The sequence below is a fragment of the Phaethon aethereus genome (genome assembly GCF_964289735.1).
Source record: "Phaethon aethereus genome assembly, chromosome: 11".
In the NCBI taxonomy this organism is placed as follows: domain Eukaryota; kingdom Metazoa; phylum Chordata; class Aves; order Phaethontiformes; family Phaethontidae; genus Phaethon; species Phaethon aethereus.
The window spans coordinates 21156948-21180348 of NC_138587.1; the positions used below are offsets into that span (position 1 = coordinate 21156948).

A 23401-nucleotide genomic window follows, 5' to 3' on the forward strand; every position below is an offset into this window, starting at 1 on the left:
TGTGAAATGGAAAAAAAAATAAATCTCTATTTGAAATATTTCATTCAGCCTGAAACAAGACAGTTTGCATTATTTTTTCCTATTCTTGCTTCTATTTTACACTTATTTAGCTTGAACTTTAAGCAAAACCCCGGTTAGAAATGCCCATGTGGGCTGCTTCTGCATTTTCCCAGTGTAACTAGAGAGCGCCCACATTGTTTCCACACTTTCCAAATGCTCCCCCCACATTTTTTTTAACACACACCCCCCCCCCCCCCGCAGAAGTTATGTCATCTGTTTTCGGCAGGTTCCTTTTTTTTTTTTTTTTTTTAAACTTGCCAGGCCTTGAAACGGAACCGAAGCCCACCCCCCCTCCAGCACCCCGAGCCGCGGCTGGCCGTGAGCGGGGGCGGGCGGCGGGGCCGGGCGGCGGGGCCGGGCTGCCGCCGGCGGCACTGCGGCAGGCGGCCGGCAGGTGCACCGCGAGCCGCCGCTGCGGGCCTTGCGCCAGCCGCACGCAGGTCGCCTGTCCCCTCGCACAGGGGGGAGCCGGGGGCGGGGGGGGTGCAAGGAGCGGGGCTGGGGACCTCCCGGTGCTTTCCGCAGGGCTGGGATGCTCGGGTGGTGATGCTGGGTGGAGGAGGAGGAGGAGGGAGGGGAGCTGGCGGGACAGCCTGAGGTGGGCGGAGGGGAGAGGCGGGTGTTATACCGTTGCTCTGGGGAAGGCTGAGCATTTGCAAATTCCGGCTTCAGAGCGCGGGGAGCATCCTGTCCCCGGCGGGCGGCCGCACAGCAGCCGCAGAACAGGACGAGGTTCGCCGGCTCAGCGTTACCCTCACGCCGTCCGCCTTCTCCCCGCCTCTGCCGCGGGGCGCCGGCGGCTGCCCTGCCCCGTGCTGCCTGTGCAACAGAGCGAAAAGCGGCAGCCCGCGGAGGTCCGCTCGGAGCCGGGCTCTGAGCTACAGACCCTGTCCCTCTCCCAGCCGCGCAGGCACAGGCAGAGCCCTGGGTGAGTAGTCTGGGAGCTACCTTACTCCTCCAGGCAAGCCAGAACCGTTCAGGCCCCCTTCTCGACATCCCTTTCTTCTCTGTGCTCAATTGTGTGCCTGGAAGGTGCAGGACATCTCTGTCCTCTGGTAGGTTAGTCAAGCTGGGATCCTGGTCTGGGGAGGGATTTTTGAAAGGCTTCAATACCCGTGCCTTAAAACAATGTCATACTACTAAGTTGTCTGTCTCAACGTGGAAATCTTCTCCTTCCCTTGTGCATAAGCTTCTTTCTTTTTTTTTTTTCTTTTATTTTTTTTTCTCTTTCCCTTTCCTTTTGTCCTTCTTTACAACTTTTCTAGCCGTATAGAGTTGCCTTCTTCACTTTCACCTGCAAATTTTTGTAGGTAATGAGAAGCCAACGATATGCTGAGGGACTTCTTTAGTCCTTGAAGGCTATTACTAACAAGTGACTTAAAACATCTGTATGTTTTTCTTTTGTTCTCCCCTAGGCTGAACAGTCATGACAGCTGAAAAGACTATTCCTATAATTAATGGGAAGCCAGAAGATGCTTTGGACCCAGAAGCCTCAAGTACCAACCTCGTCCACAGCAATGATAAGAAAGTTCATGAAAGAGGTCACTGGAACAATAAGGTTGAATTTGTGCTTTCTGTGGCAGGGGAGATTATTGGGTTGGGAAATGTATGGAGATTCCCATATCTTTGCTACAAGAATGGAGGAGGTAAGATGGCATCATATGTTTCTTTTCAGCTCACCATGAACATGGGGGAAATAAACAGTTAAGAATGCTTTACAGGGATTTCTTTCTCCTGTAAGAGACAAGTATTCAGGATTTCAGTGTATGTACAGGTAGCGGAGTATTAAGCATCTGACAACTGAGAAGAAATCGTTGTGTTTCTCTTTCCTTCTCCTCCCCAAATACTGTGTGGCTTACTTTCACAAGTTTCTTTTGTGTTAGTAAACTGCCATTTTTTTCTGTAAGATTTTTATGCAAAGAAGCCAGTGTTCTGCTATTAGTAGTACACTGTGTTTTCTTCTGCATGTGAATACAGACCCATGTATACTTAAATAAGTTTGTCTGATGTAGAAAAGAATGTAGCAGTTTATTTTTCACAACCGTATGCTTTGGAGAAGATTAATATAATTTTTAATAATGCTACAAAGATTACTTGTTCTTCTTTGTCATATGAAAATTTCTTTAACTCAGCTGTACTTTCTTTTCTCATTACTTCCCAAATCACTGCAGTAGGGCAGGGGAAGATGTATAACCTGCCTGTTACGCAAAGAACAGAGCAAACTCTAAAAAATTTAGAATGTTATTTGAGAGAGAAAGACTTAACTTCTACAAAAGTATGACATGTGGCATTTATTGGTTATAGTTAAATATAAACTATGGAAGATATGTGACAGTCAAGAATAAGCACGTCAGCTGTGACTAGCGAGGCAATGAGGAAAGAAAAGTAAATTACAAACTTAGTTTAGAACTCTGTGGACTGGATTCAACATTCTCCCCCCTTAAGGCCTGAATCAGTGTTAGTGTAAGCATATCGGCTGGGAGAAAAATAGTATGTTCAGTGGCTGATATGCAAAGGTCTGTTCTTTAATGGGTTTGCTAACAACACTATGCCAGATTTCTTTTCCTTGTCCCTCCAAGACTAGGCACGGTTGTCTGAACTCGAGGATGGTTTTGGCCCATTCTGTCTGCTGTTTCTATAAGTCTAATACTACTGTGGAAGATGTGTTTATGGTTTGCAGCTCCTTTACATATCTGTACTTTGGCAAAACTAAGATAACAAGAACTTATTCTGAAAGAATGGTGCTACCGAGTACTGCTGTTAGTACATAAATATTAATATGCTGGATATGATATGCAGAACAATTTCTTGTTGATTGTCAAGATTTTCCCAGAGAAATTTTGGCAGAGGAAAGATAGAAATATTTTTTGGTATATAATGAAAATGTCCTTTTTCATACAGTAACCTTTATACATCCATTTGTAGGTACATGCTAGCTTGCCAAAATGTGATGCTATCATTTTTAAGGGTATAACATTAGGTAGAAAAAATTCTAACCACGTTTTTGGGTGATTTGGTGAAAAAGTAATTACTTAAATATCATACTTAATCACCATTGTATTCTTTAAGAATAGAACTAATGTGTGTGATTTAATTGGTCATGTCCTGGCACCATGGGAAATTTGCCATTGACTTCAGTTTTATTCAGTGAGGACTTGGTCTATGACCTGTGTTTTTGTAACTCTCTGGAATGCCCTGCTGGAATTAGACCAGTTGGACTTGTTTGATCCATCAGATATAAAAACTGAAAACTACTTAGTGTGTGGTAAGTGAAGACAATGGTAAGATATATGAGCTAGTTATGAAATAACTTGTTAGCTACAAAACAAATATAGAAGCAGTAGTGTGGAACTTCTGAGGTCTGACCTCCCGCTGGTACCTACTCCTAGTCATAACAGGTAGCATAGGCAGGCATAAGCTTCTATAATTTCCATTTGTTCTTATGGATATTTAGTGATTTTTTAATTTTTTTTTTATTTTTTTTAGGAAAATCAATTTCTTTGTATGTTTAGAATGAGATATTTCTTGGAGTATGATGTTTGCAAGCTGGGAGACCTGATGTCCTCTAAGTTTCATGATGCATACCTGTTGTAGAACAGTGTTGGAAAAATAGTCCTTCCAATTTCAACAAGTTGCCATGTTAAACTCGCTTTAATTGTGTATATGAGTGGGCCAAGCTGGATTTGATACTGTCTAGCATTTTGCCTGGCTATAGAGATTTTGTTCAAACCATTTGCACATTAGATGCAAGGATTCCATTCTTTGTGAAATCCACGTGTATTGCTTGAGATGCAGCTGAGATTCAACTGTAGGCAAATTGCCTGGCTGAGGGAGGAGACTACTCATGAAGAGATCTCTCCTGATGTGCTGGGTCTGAAGAAAGAAACTGCAAGTCAAAGCAGCTGTATTTAGTTGTCTCAGCTTTCTGGTCAAAGTGACTAAAGCATAGCAATTGTTGCAGGTTGTGGGTGTGTTGTGGTGTTTGGGTTTTCGTGTGTGTTTTTTTTTTTAAGAACATGAATGGGATAACTATTTGCCTTGTAGTTGTAGAAATTTTCCTGAAGTATATTCAGAAACATTTTGTTCATAGTTAATAGTCTGACAGAGATTTAGTATTAGAGAGGTAGTTATTAAGGTGCTGTTCATTAATGATCAAATTGATCTTCTGGACTCCCATTGAAGGAAGGAAATGCTGCTATTGCTAGTGCTCTAAAGAACTGGTCAATGTGTGTGCCATGATGGACAGCACTGTAAAACGCATCTTCCCAGGAAAAACTGCATCCAGCAAAACCTTTGTGTTTAGCATATCTTGTGCTGGTTTGATTTGAAATGGAATGAATAGTGGGATGCTTACATCATTTAATGGGAGCTTTAAATGAAGTTAATTAGTGTTGTGATATTATTTGTTTGGGAGCAAGTAGTTTGAGACCTGGATACAACACATCATGTAGGTTGTACTAACCTTTATTTTCATAACTTAATTGGACAGTTAACGCCTTGTAATTTTCCTACAACTTAAGATAAATTATTTTGCGCAGTGCTTTGCTGCTCTAGTGTGCTTGGTTAAACCAGTAAAAGTTTCTTGGTGTAAGTAAACATGGCAGAATCTGTTATTTTGTGCTTCCTTCTCAGTATTTATTTCCTTCTTTCCTTCTTTCCTCCTTTCCTTCTTTCAGGCTAGTTGCTTGCTTTCCACCTCATCCTTTGACTCATCAGAAAGTCTGAGTACTTGGGGAATAAGGGAAAAAAGCTTTATGCCTTGTGTGTTAATGGATTCTCTATGTAGCCAAAAGGCTGTATTTTATTCCTTATTATTTAGGTTCAGTTCTAAATGGAATACCTAAAATCTACATTACTAGCAAGTGACATTATGCCTAACATATGTATCTTCTCTCATTTTTTGCTTCGGCATACTTCACAGCCATGTTCTTTAGGTGCTATACCTAATAACATGATGAATCATTAAAAAATACAATACTTCTGCTATGTGTTAATCAATGAGAAGTTTTGTTGTTGTCGTTGTGTATAACACCTCAGCATTGAATTGCACTATTCATTGTCTATGCTGGAGTTTACTGTCAGCATCTAACAAAAATGTTGATGCTTTGTTATTTTCCTGCAATTTCACATTAATATTTCTAGCTGATGAGGCCAAGCCCTGCTTTCCTGTTATTGTAAGTAGTTCTAAAGTTTATTTCATCATCCCCTTTTGATGATCTTTATCATCAGGCTTATCCAAATAACATACAAAGGACTTCTTGGGTTTAATTTCCATAACACTTCATCGCTGCTTTTCCTGAGAAAAGCAAGGAAGAGAAGAAAGATAGCGTAGACTGACTTGGTGATGATCAGAGCAGAGCTGTGTGGCTGAGCAAGACTGCAGTCTTTTCTCTGTTTGAGAGACATATGAGCAGAATTTAATCAATACTGAGCAACTTTAGTTTGGTCTTTTTTTGTCCATGACATTGGCTTACAGGTTAACTTTTGCTATTTGGGGCCAGGAGTAAACACTTCCTGCACTTTCAGGATAATGCCTGAGAAGGTGGCTAATAGGTGATCCTTCTTTTATTAAGAAAATTAATTTCTTACTGTGCTGTCAAGGAACTGTATTCATTATAACTGGTACCCCCGCAATGTTTGCTTGTAGGTGCGTTCCTCATCCCATATGTGGTTTTTTTTATTTGCTGTGGAATACCAGTATTTTTCTTGGAGACGGCCTTGGGACAGTTTACTAGTGAAGGAGGCATTACGTGCTGGAGGAAAGTTTGCCCTCTATTTGAAGGTAACGAACAGTTCTGTGTTCTACTGCAAAAGAATGCATGAAATTTGAAGTAAAATAAAGTAAATTGTATCAAAATTGAAGTTAAGATATACTTAAAGTAGTAAGCGTTTGTTTTTAAATTACCTGAAAAGTAAAAGTTTTCTATTGTGTCTCACTTTTTTTTCTCTAGGCATTGGATATGCTACCCAAGTTATAGAGGCACATCTAAATGTATATTACATCATCATTTTAGCATGGGCTATCTTCTATTTGTTTAACTGCTTTACTACAGAGCTTCCTTGGGCTACCTGTGGGCATGAATGGAATACAGGTATGACCTCAGTAGCGATTATTGGTATACAAATACTTCCAAATAATTGATTACGATATTAAAATGTCAGGAACAAAACTATTCTGGTAGAAAAGACTGTAGAAGTGGGCCAATTGCATCCTATCACACTACACCATGATAAAGAAATCCTGGAGGGAAGACTTATTCATACCTTTTTGGTTTAGGTCATTGTATAAGCATTTGTTCCTGCAGAATATAATGTCAGATAGCAAAAGAAGACTTTGGATTTTGTTAATTCTGTAAGATATTCTGGCTAAATCCCAAAACTCTCATCTTCAATCATATCTATTCTCCCTGAATACAGTAAGTGAATTCTACTGAAGAGCTGATGACAGGTTACAATCTTGCTCTTTCACTCTAATGAAATCAGGAGGAGTTTAAATGGAGAGAAAATATTACATGTGCAACTTTGGATTTGCTCTTTTTAATGCCAGATGTTGAGGGATAATGTTCATCAAGCTACTTCTGAAAACTTAGTCACATAAATAATCCTTACTGCATGCAAAGTAACCTCTTACATGAAAGATGAGGTGTGTATTTCTAAGGGTTTGCAGTGTAGGGCTTTCCATCTGTCCTCTCATTGATATTTTTATCTGTAATGCTCTACTTACTGCATGTGAAGATCACAAACGTCTGTGGGGAAGAATACATACCAATTCCCTTATTTCCATGTTCCTGAATTTTTTGCATTTATTCCTTATATTGCTGTCTGATTTCAAATCATGTATGAATTGTACCATCTTTCGTAGTTTTTTATTAATTGGTCACTATGGTGTTCTTTGAGCATACCTGAAGCTATCTGAAATGTTGCAGTTTAGGTTACCTTAGGGAACTAGTCTTGGGCCCAGTAGATGTGGAAGGCTTCAGTATCAGTTTTGGCAACACTGCAAAGGCGCTTAGCCAATGTTGGTCGCTGTTCAAATACTAAGTGTCAACTCAACCATGCTGAGCTGCTTTGATCTCCTTTCTCTGTACCCGAGATAATAATGATATGCCAGAGTGACTTTTCACTTGCCATATTAAGGCAAAGTGGAAACTTGTTACTGGCAATGTTTCATAAGCCAGTTGTTACCATTGGCCGTTGAACCAGCAGCTGGAGTAGGAGTGTGCTGTAATTCCCAATCAATCACCTCAGTTTCTCAAAGCATCTTTCTTCTGCCTCAGATGTTTTATTGGCCCCTGCCATTGCAGCTGTTCCTTTGGAAAATGTTACAGGAGAATGTAACATACAGCGTGGATCTTTTTCTGGAATAGGCCTCTGATCTGGTCATCAAAATACAGTGTTGCAGAAGTAGCAGCTGTGGCATTTTAGTATACCTAGAAATCCTTTAATCACATAGAGAAAATGTGTTATAGAATGCTGGCTTTACAAGACGCATAAACTAGAGGCTGCACAAGAAGAAATGTACTTTCATGTCAATATAGCAAACTCTTGTTTTTGTTCTTTTATAGAAAACTGTGTGGAATTTCAAAAACTTAATATGAGCAACTGCAGTCAAGTCTCTTTACAAAATGCCACTTCTCCAGTGATGGAATTCTGGGAGTAAGTGCACATAAACTTTACGTTTGATCAGACTATTCATTATCTTCCAATATTTTGATCATTTACACATGACTTTACAAATGAGATACCTTGTAACCCTATAGCATTTAGTGATGTGAGTTCAGCTGGAAATTTTCTCATACAGCCAAAGAGAGTCAGGATAAGAGTTTTAACTCCTTTTTTTTTTTTTTTTTTTTTTTTTTTGAGAGGATACAAGGAAAGGAATTCCATATCCTGAAAGAACATAGAACAAAGTGTGCCACTTGCTTGGGAGCTTGGCTCCTGCTGCTGGAGGAAAGAGCCTCTAAACCCATACTAATGAGGAGGCAGAGGTGGAAGAGGATGATTTTAGATTTATTTATTCCCTGCCCCCACCCTCCCCACCCCTCCAGGATGTTCCCTCTTTTAAGTGTTTGAGAGTTGCCTCTTCATCCTTGTTTGAGCTAACTAATGCTTTGGCTTCTGTATCTCATGATTTTTTAAAGGACTATGTAAGTGTTAGTTATTCAGCTATAATATGAGAGTTTAACCCTCTTGAGTCTCCTTGATTCTGATTTCTAGTTAGAGTAATAGAAGAGAATTATATCTTTACAAAATATGGTCTGCTTTTCTGATGACACATATTTTTTTCTTACTATAAATATTTAATTAGCGCATGTGTAGTCACATATTTGTTCCTTGCAGGGTGCAGAGTTTAAGCCAGTCATAGAAATGGAATGTTACTTTTAATACTAAGTCACCTCACAATTCAGAGTGTGTTACAAAATTCTGGGTTACTAAAGTTTCTTGAGGGCTCACTCATTAGTTGTATTATTAAGATAGAGCCTTATTCTGAGACTGTATGTTCAGAGCTCTGTTTTATGTGCAGGACAGCAATAGCTACACTTTGAAAGGACCATAAATTAAGACTATCCTTGAAGGGAGAACTCTACATTGACATAATTTTCTTGAATGTTAGCATATGCTATTGTCTTTGCCTTTACTAAACCTCTTTTGTCTTGCTACATCAGTTACCTTAGCCTTCATGGGTGGTAGTTATTGCTTCAGTAAATAATAGTGTTTTATTTAAAAGTAAAAACCTCCAAAACCAAATTAAATCTTAGTAAGGCATGAAAATGGATACATTCTCTGGTTAAAACTGTCATTTCATTTTGCTGCTAATATTATCAACAGTCTGAACACCCAACATGTTAAATCAAAATATACCTTGTCTACCCACTTCCCAGCTAATGTTTCAGAATAAACAAGAGTTTCTTAGGTGACATCTCTTATTGCTATGACTTCATCATTTTAACAAAAATATCTTATGCTTCTTTGGGATAACTAGAACTAAGAACTCATATAGTTAGATTAAATGAACAAAGTATTTTCTCCAGTACCAGCCTGATTTACCCACTGTGTTATTTGTTTATTCAACAATATTCAAAATTCAGCAATTGATGGTAACTCTAGTTACCCAGAGAAGTAGGCAATGGTCAGTTGAAGTGTGTGGAGGACACAGACTAAGTTTTATATCCCCACGTTTCTAGGGTTTTGGGGTTTTTTGTTAGTGCTCATCCTTGGATTGCCAAAATTCCTATGTCAGTGTTATTTTGACGCACATACAGATACATTTTAAGCATGTTCCCTTCTCAGAATTCTCAAAAATGAAACTAAACAGGGTTTTATAGCTAAACTTGGATTCAAGTTACAGTGGGTTTTAAATCCTTCAAATTTTGGACATATTTGCCTACCTGATTTTGGCTGAGCTAGGAATGAATTGTGAAACTAGAAGGGATAATCAGATTTAGCCTTTTCTATAACTTATTTTACAGTCTTGTGTGTTCAAAGTTGAAAATACACACTCCAAAACTTTTAAAATCACAAAAACTAAAAGAGAACGTAAATAAAATAATTTCTTATTTATTTGAAACTTCTTTCCTTGTGTTGTGGACAAACTTTTTGTGATACTAACAATGTACTGGCCAAAGTAGCTTAAGATATTAAACTTAGTTACTTTCTCTGTCCAAACAAAACTGAAGTTGCACAGCTTTTCACCCTTGGATAAAGAATGTACTCTCTTTCTGCTGAGGAGGGTGCTGGCCTTGTTAAAATTTAAATAGGTATGACGTTGCATGGCTTCAAAATTTATAATAGACATAACACACTAGTTTAGAAGTGGAAGAATGAGCTTTATTAAATATCAGGACTGGTTTTGCATTAAAATAACTAATTGGAATGAACAGAAGATTATAATTAAGTTATATGTCTTAAATATAGCAGACATAAATGCACAGTAGAGGTCTTTGTGTATAGATGTGCAGTGTGGATCACAGAGTACTTAATATGTAGTAAATATATTACTAGGCTAGTTAATTTGTCCAGCAAGTCATCTCCTAGTCTGTAGATAAGGGTTACCAAAAATGTTATTTCACTTAGCCAGAGGTCTTGTTCACATGATGTTGCTGTACTCCTTCATAAATTCTGGTGTCAGGAACCATAAATTTATTGAAAGACTCTTTTTGAAACAAATAGTGGAAGGATAATTGATGGGGTAGACTATACAGAGCAGATGCCCGTTGCTATTTTCAGAACTCATGTGGATAGTGTGTGAGAATCTTCCTTGCTGCAGTAACCAATCACAGGACTGAATTCATTTGCATATCGACCAGGGTCCTTACAATTAATTAAGTTGATGGCAGTGAAGGGAAGGGGGAGGCTCTAGTTTTCTTCTGAACAATCACACCATTCAAAACCTTTACACTTTGCTCTCTGCAATGTCAAGTCTGCAATTGAAACTCCTCTAAGTTGTGGCCACATAAAGCCAATTTATTGTGTAGAGAGTCAGCTACGGGACCCTTTTTTGGTCTATTTGGTTCTTTTTTGGTCTGTTACAATCTAATCTTAAGATAATCTGTGAATTGGAATGGTAATTATTGTCGCAAATAGTGATCCTATTTGCTTACTGTATGTGATCTCATTTCATGTAGAACTGAATACTGCATTTGTAAACTGTCAGGCTGATGTGATAATGAAAGATGATATGATCATCTTTCCTTTGATAATCATATCACATTACCACAGTGATATTGTGAATACTCTAGGAGTAGTCACAGTATTCTAGAGTTTCGTACACTATTCAAAATATCTTCAGAATTTTAATCAAAAAACCAACCCACTCCCCCCCACCCCACCCTCACCCCCACCAAAATGCTTGGGGAGGACTCAGTATTTACACAACTACATGTTTGAACAGTGCTATGTGTTTCTTTCAAGCCTAGTGCTCTGAGTCCAAGCATTAATGGTGAGGGATATACAGGTCGCTGTGTATCACACACATACATTATGTAAATGCCAGTAGAGGGTAGGAGCAGGGGCACAAGTCAGATTTGGTTTTGCGTATGGGTGCGCATGTGTAAATGAATACACCAGGCCCAAGAGGATGTCTTTACTTCTGGCTTTGAAAAGGAGTCTTCCCACCCCGCCCCCTTCCCGTTTTTACCTTCCCCACCCCCCCTTCCCCCCTCCATCCCCCCTTCCCCCCTCCTTTAGCTAGTACTACTAGGTCTTTTTCATCATCTAGGTTAGGAAGGCTCAGCCCTTATTTGCAGCTGGAAGTAAATCCAGATCCTCAGTTGGTTTGAGGATTGCGAATGGATACTTCAGCCTCTCTGCTGAAATATTTCTAGCTTTTATTGCCTCTGTGGCCTTGGCTACTCCTGCTATTCTGCTATTGCAGAAGTCAAACAGCAGCTCACCCAAGTGCAGTGATGACTGAGGGAATACTTTGCAGTATTATGAAGCTTTTCTGGCATGCGGTTACCCGTCCTCAGGTCTGTACAGAGGATACTGTTTCCTTCCTACCCTGGCAGGTATAGACTCACTTCCTCCCATAATTCAACATTGTCTACCAGCTTTGGCTGGATCACACAGAGAGTGAAAGCCTATTTATTGTCTTGGATGGATTGTTTGTTTAAAAAAAAAAAAAAAAAAAAGCAAAGGCTTTAGAGATAAGTATTGCAGTGGGTCCTAGATGCTATTTTTCTTTTGGTACAATCAGAAGAATCTCATCGTACGTGCAAGGACCTCAAAACTTAGACTTTTGTGAGCCTATAATTGATAACTACTTATATGTAGCTAGACACTGAAAATGGTCTGATCCTGCTGGAGGAGCAGTAGGCAAAGTCTGGGAGTTTGGACCCTCTTTAGTTGTTTTCCTGCTTAGAAATGTCTAACCTTGTTAATGTTTTAAGACTTCATTTGAGTTAGCAGATTTGCCACTGACTATAGGTATCAGTTTTGACAACTCTGAGAAAAATTATATTTCTATATTAAAGGATTTCTTACATTACTTAAAAAGGTCTTGGAAGCCATAGCCTTGAGAAACTTCACATTCCCTCTGCATATACAGAAAAAATAATAATCGTATTTTCAAGGTATGGCACATGGAATTTTTAGTGTCCAAACTTTAAACAGTTAATAGTGATAGCTGCATAATAACAGAGGTGTTGATAATTTTGGATATGTTAAATCAGTCCCATGAAAGACAGCTGTGGCCATGGATGAGGCTGTGTTTATAGCCTGGGAAACAGAATAGAGAGGAGAAGATACTCTACTCTGTTTTTCTGCGTACTTTCCTAGGAGCAGAAATTGCCTGGCAGGTATAGGGGGCAGCAACCATGTCTGCGTGCTCTTTTGGCTGCTACTCCAGTCTGTCACCAGGGTCAGGAATTTGAGGTTTCTAGTGCCTAGGAAAGGGAGCTGGACGGACAGAGGACCCATGGTTTTGTGGTTGATTCCACCTCAATAGTTTTTTATTGGCTGTATAACAACAACTTAGTACTCTGTTAAAGAAGGTCTAGTTGTTGGCCTGTCATTCTCTGGAGGGGGTGACACATCCTTAGCATTTCCAAGTAAAGCCTAGTGAGAAAAAACATTTTTTTTGTCTAGTGAAAAGAAAAGGGGCTGTTCTCAGCAAAAAGGAAAAGGCACAAACACTTTCCTTGCAAAGTCAAAAAGAGTTTTTCCTGTTTCATTCAGGCTGCAAATGACTGCAGGAGTCACATTGTGGTTAATCCCCACTACCCTATGAAAAGTCATTAGCCAGTAGGGTCTGATCCTGCAGTGCTCAGTACCCGGAGACCTTCAGCACCTCTCAGAACTAGGCCCTTTGTGCATGTCTTGTAGAACATTGAGTTGTGCCAGACTTACTCGTTTCTCTTCAGTTCATAAGAGGCCGTGTGAAAATTGCTTTTTGTTTGGAGTCACGTGAGCTCTTCATCTGGTTTTGCCTCAAAACCACTGACTTTGCCTGGTTTCAGCTGAAAGAAGTAAATGGGACAGGTGTCAAAATGCTATGCTCATTTCTTAATATTGAGGGATAAATGATACCCTAAACGAGGCTGATGAACTTCCATGGTTTTTGATTTATATTTTGAACATTGTACATAACATTTTTACTATGGAGAAAAAATTACCTTAAAAATTGCAGAGTCAAGTATTTGGGTATTAGGAAATAGTAGAAGTAAGGTTGTGCAATTTTAAGTTTACATCTTTTCTGAACGGGATCATATTTAGTTGAAGAACTGCCTAATGTTTTTTCAATAGATCTGCTTTGTTCTTGCTAGCGGATGGATAGGGAGCAAACACTGTGCAGGTATTCAATACTTTGTTGTTCTTCTCTCTGTTAATTTTCTTATGTTTTATATTATCATTATTATTAGGTTCCTGCTCTGCTGACAAATTTGTGAATTTAATCAAGGCTTCCTACGGTGCTCGTGGTGTCAGTGGCTTTGCAATCATAGTTTTCTTGATTATTTACATGTTCCTTTATATTCACAAAATCTCAATAAGGTCAAATTATTACCATTTTACAGAAGGGGATCTGAGATACAGAGAGAGCAAAAGTGCTAAGTATGAGAGGCCCAAGACATTATTTTCGTACCATTTAGCATTAGTGTTGTGCAAATTTTATTTCAATTAAGAAACAAGAAAATGTCCTCGAGTCAGCTTTGTCCAGAGATAAAGATAAAAAAATGTTACGTAATTGCAGACACCATAACATTTGTTTGAAACAAGTAGTTGCTATTTCAATCCAAACAAAACATTTTCTTTTGTGCACTTAAATGAAAATTTAAGGGAATTACTAAAAAAAAAACCCAAAACCAGTGACTTCCTGTCATCTTTGCTCTAATGACTCGGTATTTAGAAGACTTTCTTCATTGGATTTTGCTTGCAAAAAACTGAATACATATGTTCCACTTTTTTTGGAATGTTTTCTGTATGAGGTGGGAGTTTTACCATCTTCTCTTTAACTGGCTCTACGTTGCGTAAAAGTCAAATAATCATGGAGTATAGACTGGGATCCTAACATGTTGCTTCTCAAGTGGGTGCCTTGACCAGAAGTTCACAGGATCATTCTCCCACTGTCTCAGTACTTATTTAGGTGTTCTAGATTGAAGAGGATACTTGAGGACAAGAAGGATTGAAAGAGACTATTCTGATACTTTATAGGTTAATAGTTAGACCATTCCATTCCAGTCTTTATGCCAATAAATATTTAATTGTTTATACACCATACTAACAGGAGAGAGTGAAAGCTTTTTCTGAAGGCACCTACTGCAGAATAGCGGGAAGCTTGATAGCTAGGGAGTTCTCTTGGTAGAAAACTTTATGTTTTAGGGTAGAGAAGGGCTATGAATGTGGGTTTACAGCGTGATGCGTGAGCTTCTTGATTGTTTGTTCCCTGCCCTAGCCTCTTCTCTCTGTTTATGTAAATCAGCTCTTCATTCCCCATGTTTCTAATCTTAGTTCCAGACACTTTGAAAGGCCTTTTCAAAGGCAACCCAAATGTTAGCATGCTTCTGGGTCATTGGTGGGCTATATCGGTTCTTAACTCCTCCACTGATTTGTTACTCCCTGGCCCATAGCTAGTATCTGTCTGCCATCCCCGCCACAACTATCCAGTTTAGTACCCCTCCCTAGGATGTCTTTCAATCCCGCCATTCCCACATACACTTCCCACTGCTGTCTTTTCTTTGTATTATAATTCATCTGAATCTCTTTTTTTGGGCAGTTCAAATTGTCCTCTGACTTGTCTCTAAATCAGGTATATTACTGCTTCCCACTTCCAGCCACCTAGTCCTGCTCATTTTATCCAGCCAGCTGTCTACTCCCCAAACTTGCCTCTAGTCTTGGGATGGCTGCTCACTGGTCTCCCTGAACATTTTTCATCTGCTCCCTAGATTCATTGGCCAGCTAAACACAGACTGCTCTTCCTCCCGCTCGTTGCTTCTCTTCCTCTCCCCATGCCTATCTGCTAGTGTGAGAAAGACTAGCCTCCTTGTCCAGTCTCAGTCCAGTTAATCTTCCAGTTTCCCTAACTCCCAGCCTTCCAGATGTTTGGTTTTTTTTTTTTCCCTCCTGATGTTCTGCAGATTGTGCAAAGTTAGTAAGTATGCAGCATTAGAGCATTTTGACAAAGGACTCTAGGAAGATTTTTATCTGTATCCTGATGAAGTCTGTTGGCAATGTGGGGCTTTCTTTTTTTTCTTCAATGATGATGTCAGGTTATTGCAATAAATATTTTTTCCTATGCCTGGGTTTTGGATGCAGCCAAACATTGCCATTAACATTTTTGAAGATAATTATTGTAAAAACCTTAGTTTAAGCAGTAGGAGTCTGAATAAATATATTTGCATCTGAAAACAGGATATTATAATGGAAACTTTTAGTCCTCTTAATAAAAATACGGTGTTAGGAGATGCGCCTGTATGTTTTGGAAAAGTAACTTTAAAATATTACAAACTCCTCTTCAGTACTTGTAGGTACTCAAGGTAATAATAAACTTTGATTGTGAAGGTGCCATGAACAAATTTTGTCTTTTATTTTCCTAGTTATTTAGAATGATACTGTTTCAGATATAGATCATAAAACATTTATTTCACTATCTAGTACTTCGAATGCCTTTTGGGAATTTGTAGCATTCGGTTGGTTCCTATGATAAAACATGGGAAAGTTTTTTGTTATTGCTGTTGTTGGGGGGTTTTTTTTGCCTGTAGTGTTGACAAAAATAGAAATTACATTTTAGTAGCAAAGGTCATATATGAGCTGTTTAGAATAACCTTAATTACACAATTGTAAAAGTTCTGGCAATAATATTATTACCTACTAATAGTTGGAAAACATGCAAAGAGAGATGAGTGATGTGCTTAAAAAACTGAGACCTTTAGAAGCTGCTGGCTCAGATATCCAGTTTGGTGAAGAATGCTAAATTAATTGATTAATTATTTTAAAGAATCAATAACATTAAGGGCATTTTTGTTATTGTTGTTAATGTAGGAATGTGTGTTTAAAGGCATGTATATCTATATATGCACTTTCTGATGCTGTAGGGAAAAATATTTAAGAAAATAAGTTTGCTTGCAGGGAAATTAAAAAAAAAAAAAATTTGAAAGGTCTAAAAGCTTGGGCAAATCAGACAATTGCATAACATGCCAAAATAACCTGGCATGTTTCTTCTGACTTTGCTAGGGTTTTAATTGGTTTCTCGGAGATTTTTTTTTTCTTGATGTTACTTATATAAGAGAAGACCTCTACTTGAAAGGCCTCCTTTCAGTTATGCCTCCTTTCTTTTATTGTATTGTGCAAATACAACAGTGAGCTCATCCCCTTTTTTAAGAGTTATTACGTGTAGCCTCCTACACTTGGATCTAAGCAAACTTTTAAATCTTCTAGAAAACTAAAAGCAAGATACGATTGGTGGCGATCGCTGCCTGAAACCAATTAGTCCACTTCAGTAGCTCCCCTAAATAGGAGAGGTGTCTTGCAGAAGACAAATTGAAAAGTTACATTCAAGTTTTACAAGGTTGCCCACTCCAATAAGTATTTTCTCTCTCAGTTTGCCATGGGAATCAGATTTGTAAGATTAGATGTGTAAATAGCATGTAACTCATCCAAGATAATATTTTTAAATACCCCTGGAATCCTTTAAATATGCATGTGGCTTTGCAAATACTAGACTGTCATTTTTAACTGTCCAAGAACGTGTCCATTAGATTTTCTTACTGTCTTGAATTTGAGAATCTTAAGGACCTTGGTGCAAGGGATTTTAGCGATGCCCAAGCAACTCTGAAAACAATGTTAAGCTGTAGTCACATTCATCTGCTTCTTGGTTACCTTAGCATGGGTACTGTGTAAAGCAAATAGTTCCATGCAATTGAGCAAGCCTGTATCTAGTTTCGGCTCTTGAAAAAGTATCATCACAAGGAAAAAAAAAAAAAAAGTTTAGACCCTTTTAACGAGTATTTCCCAAGTATGGCTTTGTAGATTCAGGGCATTAACAGAAAGGGTGGTTGCTTAGGTTTTTTTAGTCAATTTAAACACTCAAGGGAGAGATGTTTTTGTGCAAAAAAACCCATAAAAACAAATGGAAACAACCCCCTTGTTTGGTAAAATTTTCACTGTTTTCCAGTATATTCTTATATGACAGCAAGGAAGTTGATTTGCAGTGTCAAGAGGACTTCCTGAGGAAAACTCATTAAATACTGCTATGGAACTCATAAAGGTTGCGGAACATCAGTTGGTGCAGGCCTTGAAACAATGATGTAGGCATAGTTGTCCTCTGTGTGGAAAAGAAAATGACTGATATTCTCCCAAAGTCCCTTCCACAGCTATTTTTAAATGATTTCAACTCTGCTGACTATTGTTTTTAGTTTATGAATGAAAAATTGAGCGAGAATCTATCTGAACTTAATTAAGAACCGTACTGTAAGTTACAAACGTTACACAAGAGTGGTATTTTATGAAGACTCAGTAAATGTAGACAAAGGACTTTGGACCGCCCGAAATAGCTCCTGTACACTTGCAGTTTTCTTTTTTGTCTTTTGACCTATCAGCTATTCTTTACTGCCTTGTGCCCCTGCTCCTGTGTAGTTTCACTTAGGGTTTTTTTGTAACTACAATTTAGTACAGGTCCAGTGAGTAAATTTTTTTTTTTTAGTCAGTTAATGGTTTTATATTGGCCTGTTCCATGTGGAAGAGATAAGAACTTATCACACATCACTCATTTGAGTGAGAGGTAATAAGAACACCACTCATTTATTACATGACTTTGTAGCCAAGAGCTTGCTATGAGGGACTATTTTACCATGGAACAGTTCTCAATTTTTTTGTGGTCTGTAGTTCTCATGTTATGAACATTTAATTAAGGGTGAACAACTGAGTGTAAGTCTACAGACTGTCTAAAAGGCTTAACACAAGTTTTGGGAGCCATCATGTTGGCTTACAATTCTTCTAGGTGCTTTCAGTTCACAGCTGCTATTGCGTGCTGAACTAATTTATGTCACTCAGGAGGTGAATTAAAAAAGGAGACTTTTGTCACTGCATGACTTCTTCAGAGAGGAGTAGGGGGAAAACTGCAAAAAGACTGGAGGAGTCATTGGATATACTGAGACAGTACCAAGAATCTATAGAGCAGAGGTGAGTGGAACAGTACAAAAACTTTATTTGACAGGATTAAACTCTCAGACTTCGTTAAGAAGTTGCCATGACTTCAGTGAAAGACGTTGAAGGAAAATAGGTCAGGAATGGCTAGAGGAGAAGTGGGATGTTTTGTGTTTATCCATCACTGTCTCTGTCTCTCGCTATAGATGTACACAAACACACATATACATACAAAAATGAAAAAAAGCAATATATGTGTATATACAGAGGCTGCTAAGTAGTGTCACATTACATTCAGGTAGCTTAAGTACTGACTTAATGATGCAAGGGTTGACACAAGAAATATGTGCCATTATTTGCAAGCAGTACTAGAAGTTTTAGAGAGAAGTAAGCTGAGGAGTGTTTAATCTTTCCTTAAGAAGTGTAAAAATGGATAGTGAATGAAGCAACATTCAACTCTGTCAGGACCTTAAGAAGAAGGAACTAGGCTGAGCAGCAGCAAATATGGCTCAGCTAGGAATAATTCATTCTGATATGTGTAGGTCACAGAAAATATGCTATAAGAAGTAAATATTTTAGAGCTGTGCATAATGCTCTAGCTGAGGGATTCTCACTAATGTGACCACTGGGAATTGTCTGTCGGCTGCTTCAGAAAAAAGGCCAAGTATGGAAGGAAGTGGATTTCCAGAGCAGAATGCTTACAGTTTGAGAGAATTTTATTACAGATTCTTTAATCTGTAGTCTGTAGATTATCTTCTAAAAGATGAAATACATCTTTCTAATTCTTGAGCACTGATGATTGGAGACTACAACTGGGTAGCAAGGAGCAATATCTGGCAAAGATTATTTGTAGCACTTTTAGAAACCTGTGGATGTGTTGTATTTCTTATTTTAGAGTTTACATGAAACCTTAAAAAGCAAGGTTTGTACAGTACACAGATTCTGTGTCCTTTGTCAGTTCTGGATATATAATTTTCAGAAAAATGAAAGTGTCAGCTCACATTGATTTCCAGTGAGAGCTCAGCACCCATACTTTCTCTCTGTTCATTTCAAAGAACATATACTTTTCATGACTAAATCTGCTGCAAATTCACTGGAAGATTACCTTTGTTCAACTTTATAGTTGTATCCAAGCTTGTTCTGGAGGGTGTTTCAGTGATTACCACACTGCTGCACTAGAAAAAGAACCTGACACAACCAATTTTTAGTTTCCTAAATGTTAGAATCTAGAGGAGAAAATGAAGCCTTTCTTTTTAAGGCATTCTCCTTCTCCAAGACATGTGCCTACTATATGGTACTAACATTATCAATATGTCATTCTTTCCCATGTCGTCATCACATAACCAGAGCTCCACAGGTTAGCAAGCCAAAGGATGGTTCATGCACTAGCCAGTCATGCAAGACATCTTCTGAAACTGTCTCTCCTTTTGCTTCTACTAGGGTTCAAGATTGTATAATATGGCTGCAAGTAAGAGCAGAACCAATTGAATGTGCAGCTTGAGTCATACATATAGCTAAATTTTGACATTTGTTTAGTCAATGCAGTGTATATTGTATGTAGTATGAGAGTAGTTGTGTGTGTGTGAATATATATATATATATATATAAAAAAATACTCTGGGGCTTGCAATTATGAGGGTTATCCCTGTTAAAATATATGTTTCCTTCCTGTAAAAGGGAGAGGTCTCCCACACATTTTTGTCAAAGTCCTGCATCGGGTAGGTTCTCTTCTAAGAAGAATTTTTCTTCATTCTCCTTTACTTTATTTGGCAGCTGCCCTTTAATATGTAGTCCTGTAAAGTGTAGAACAGGATGTTTGATTTATGTTTTAAAACTTTGAAACATTTCACAGCTTTCATATTGCTAATAAATAGAATGTTGCTATACCTGTTGTCTAGACAATGTTGTACCATTCTGTACATTTTCTTATGTCAAGAGATAATCACAAAATCACTAAGGTTGGAAAGGACGTTTAAGATCAAGTCCAACCATTAATCCAGCACCACCAGGTCCCCTAAACCATGTCCTGAAGCGCCACATCCACACGTTTTTTGAACACTTCCAGAGATGGCGACTCCACCACCTCCCTGGGCAGCCTGTTCCAATGCCTGACCACCCTCTCGGTGAAGAAACTTTTCCTAATATCCAATCTAAATTTCCCCTGGCGCAACTTGAGGCCATTTCCTCTCGTCCTATCACTAGTTAGTTGGGAGAAGAGACCAACGTCCTCGTCGCCACAACCCCCTTTCAGGTAGTTGTAGAGAGCAGTAAGGTCTCCCCTCAGCCTCCTCTTCTCCAGACTAAACAACCCCAGTTCCCTCAGCTGCTTCTCATAAGACTGTGCTCCAGACCCCTCACCAGCTCCGTTGCCCTTCTTTGGACATGCTCCAGCACCTCAGCATCCGTCTTGTAGTGAGAGGCCCAACACTGAACACAGTATTTGAGGTGCGGCCTCAGCAGTGCCGAGTACAGGGGCACAATCACTTCCCTACACAGTGATTAGCTGGCCACACTATTTCTGATACAGGCCAGGACGCTGTTGGCCTCCTTGGCCACCTGGACACACTGCTGGCTCATATTCAGCTGGCTGTCAACCAGCACCCCCAGGTCCCTTTCCGCTGGGCAGCTCTCCAGCCACTCCTCCCCAATCCTGTAGCTTTGCATGGGGTTGTTGTGACCAAAGTGCAGGAGCTGGCACTTGGCCTTATTAAACCTCATACAATTGACCTCTGCCCATCGATCCAGCCTGTCCAGATCCCGCTGCAGAGCCCTCCTACCCTCCAGCAGATCAACACTCCCACCCAACTTGGTGTCATCTGCAGACTTACTGAGGGAGCACTCGATTCCCTCATCCAGATCATCAATAAAGATATTGAACAAGACCGTCCCCAGAACCAAGCCCTGGGGAACACCGCTTGTGACCGGCCGCCAGCCACATTTAACACCATTCACCACAACTCTCTGGGCCTGGCCATCCAGCCAGTTCCTCACCCAGCGAAGAGTAAACCTGTTTAAGCCATGAGACACCAGTTTCTCCAGGAGAATGCTGTGGGAGATGCAGTCAAAGGCTTTACTAAAGTCCAGGTAGACAACGTCCACTGCCTTTCCCTCATCCACTAGGCGGGTCACCTGGTCATAGAAGGAGATCAGGTTGGTCAAGCAGGACCTGCCTTTCATGAACCCATGCTGGCTGGGCCTGATCCCTTGGTTGTCCTGCACGTGCCCTGTGAGCACTCTCAAGACGAACTGCTCCATGATCTTCTCCGGTACAGAGGTCAGGCTGACAGGCCTGTAGTTCCCAGGATACTCCTTCTGGCCTTTCTTGTAGATGTAATGAACCATGCCAGAGAAAAGAGAAACTTTGGAAAATGGTGCAAGTAATAAATGCAGTAATAAGTCAGCTAGGGAAGTAACAAGACCCTTTTTAAAGGTTCTTTTTATTGAAGGATAATTTTTCTTATTACCATGTCCTATATATATGTGTGTGTGTGTATATATATTTAGTAAAAAAACCTGAGAGATTTACAAAGTAAACCACTAGCCTTTTGGTTTCATAGAGTTTGATACCCCTTTAGCATTCAGCATAGATTTTTACACGTTTATCATGCGAGTACCGTTATTAAAAGTTACCATATGAGTATGTAAGGTAGTGGAGAATACAATCTCAAATCTTTAGCATCTTGTTTAATACTGTGGGGTTTTTGGTCTGTTTTTTGAGGTGTGGGTTGGTGGGTTTTTTTGTTCTCTCTGTGAGAGAAAACCACTCTGTATTCAAATAAAGGTGGGAAGCATGTAATTTTGGTGAACTCACCTTCTCTTAGCTGTTATTCCTTACTCTATGAGACTTTTAGTGTGTCTAGTCAGTAAACTGCAGACTACTGACTCAAAGCAATAGATCCTTCTCTGAAATACCATTGCTTGTATGATTATGTATTATTATTAAAATAAGCATTCTTTCAAAACTTTTTGTTCCTCCTAAACTGTTGCTTTTCCACCTTTGACTTATGCAGACCAAATGCATGGATCAGCCTCTCTTCCAAATTAGACAACAATTAGTGCAGAGTAGTCAGCCACAAGGAAATGTCGCAACTCCCTGAAAGATATTTCAGTACAGAAAAGCTTCTCTGCTGTTCAGCAGAGCTTAGCATTTTCATAGAATGAAAAGAGCAATTTTGCTACCTGGGAGATCCTTTAAAGCTGCTTGCAATTGTAAGATTTGAGGAAGCACTGACTTGAGCAAGAACTGGCAGCACGGCTGCCTGTGAAGGGTGCAGGGTCAGGTGAGCCTCAGCATTCAATTTTTAAGATTCTCTGTAAGATAGTGGGAAAGCTGCAGTGATCCAAATGAGAGAACAAATGCTGCTGGTAGGGAAACAACTCAAAATAGCTGTTTCGAAGCCATTTCTATAGTTTGGTGGTTGGCCACACTCTCATCAACAACTAATGTGTCACAAATACATTAGATAAGCAGTTGCCTCTGAACTCTGTGAGAAAAAGAATGTCACTTTTTAATTATCTGTGTGTTCCTGGCAAACATCTCAGCCTTCCAGTGTGTCTGGAAGTACTGCAATCATTATGGTCTTACAAAGGAGGCTGATTTTACGACTGCTAACTAGTTGAATAAGCATCTGACAGTGCAACAATCCACAGTACGATTGTCTTCATGCAGATGTTTACCAGAACCTTAAGCCTAGCAGTTCAGGCATCCACAGAAGATTTTGGTACATGGAATCTAAATCCCACCATTTTCAGAATTCAGTTAATATCTGCTCAAGTTTCTGCATGTCAGCAACTGTATACTTGCACACAATACTGAAACCAATACATTTTCCAAAAAATTAAAGGATACTGACTGCATAAAGTGCAATGAGAGAAAAAAAGATGAGAGTTTAGAAAATAGATATAAACTTAAACTCACTTTAACACAGGAATAGAGAATGCCTGAAAGATATTGATACTTTTCTGCTGAACTGATGGGAAAACTGTACAGCACTGCTACTCAAATATGTTACGCTTTTTCTACAAGGAGCTCAGTAACAAGGTTCACAAGGTAAATACGTCTGAAAAATCTGCAGGCATGAAAGGAGCATACCAAAACATAAGAAAGGCCACTGTACAGTAGCACCACTGCTACTTAGTGGCTTAATTTCGTTTTCCTTTCATTCCCCCCAGAATGCTCTGAGGACAGAGTCTGGCCCAGAGTAAAAAGGAACATTGCCACCTATGTTCCTGACTGAACAGATACAGATGGAGAAGTGACCTC

General features: G+C 39.3%; 1 protein-coding gene across 1 annotated transcript in view; it reads left to right on the forward strand.

The window, feature by feature from the left end:
* Positions 1-235: 235 nt before the first annotated feature.
* Positions 236-23401, forward strand: part of SLC6A11 (solute carrier family 6 member 11) — a 108589-nt gene continuing 85423 nt past the window's right edge. The window contains exons 1-4 of the mRNA XM_082004553.1: positions 236-1706; positions 5708-5842; positions 6012-6152; positions 7626-7716. Coding sequence (XP_081860679.1) covers positions 1487-1706; positions 5708-5842; positions 6012-6152; positions 7626-7716 — 587 coding nt within the window. The 5' untranslated portion in view covers positions 236-1486. The remainder of the gene's footprint in view (positions 1707-5707; positions 5843-6011; positions 6153-7625; positions 7717-23401) is intronic.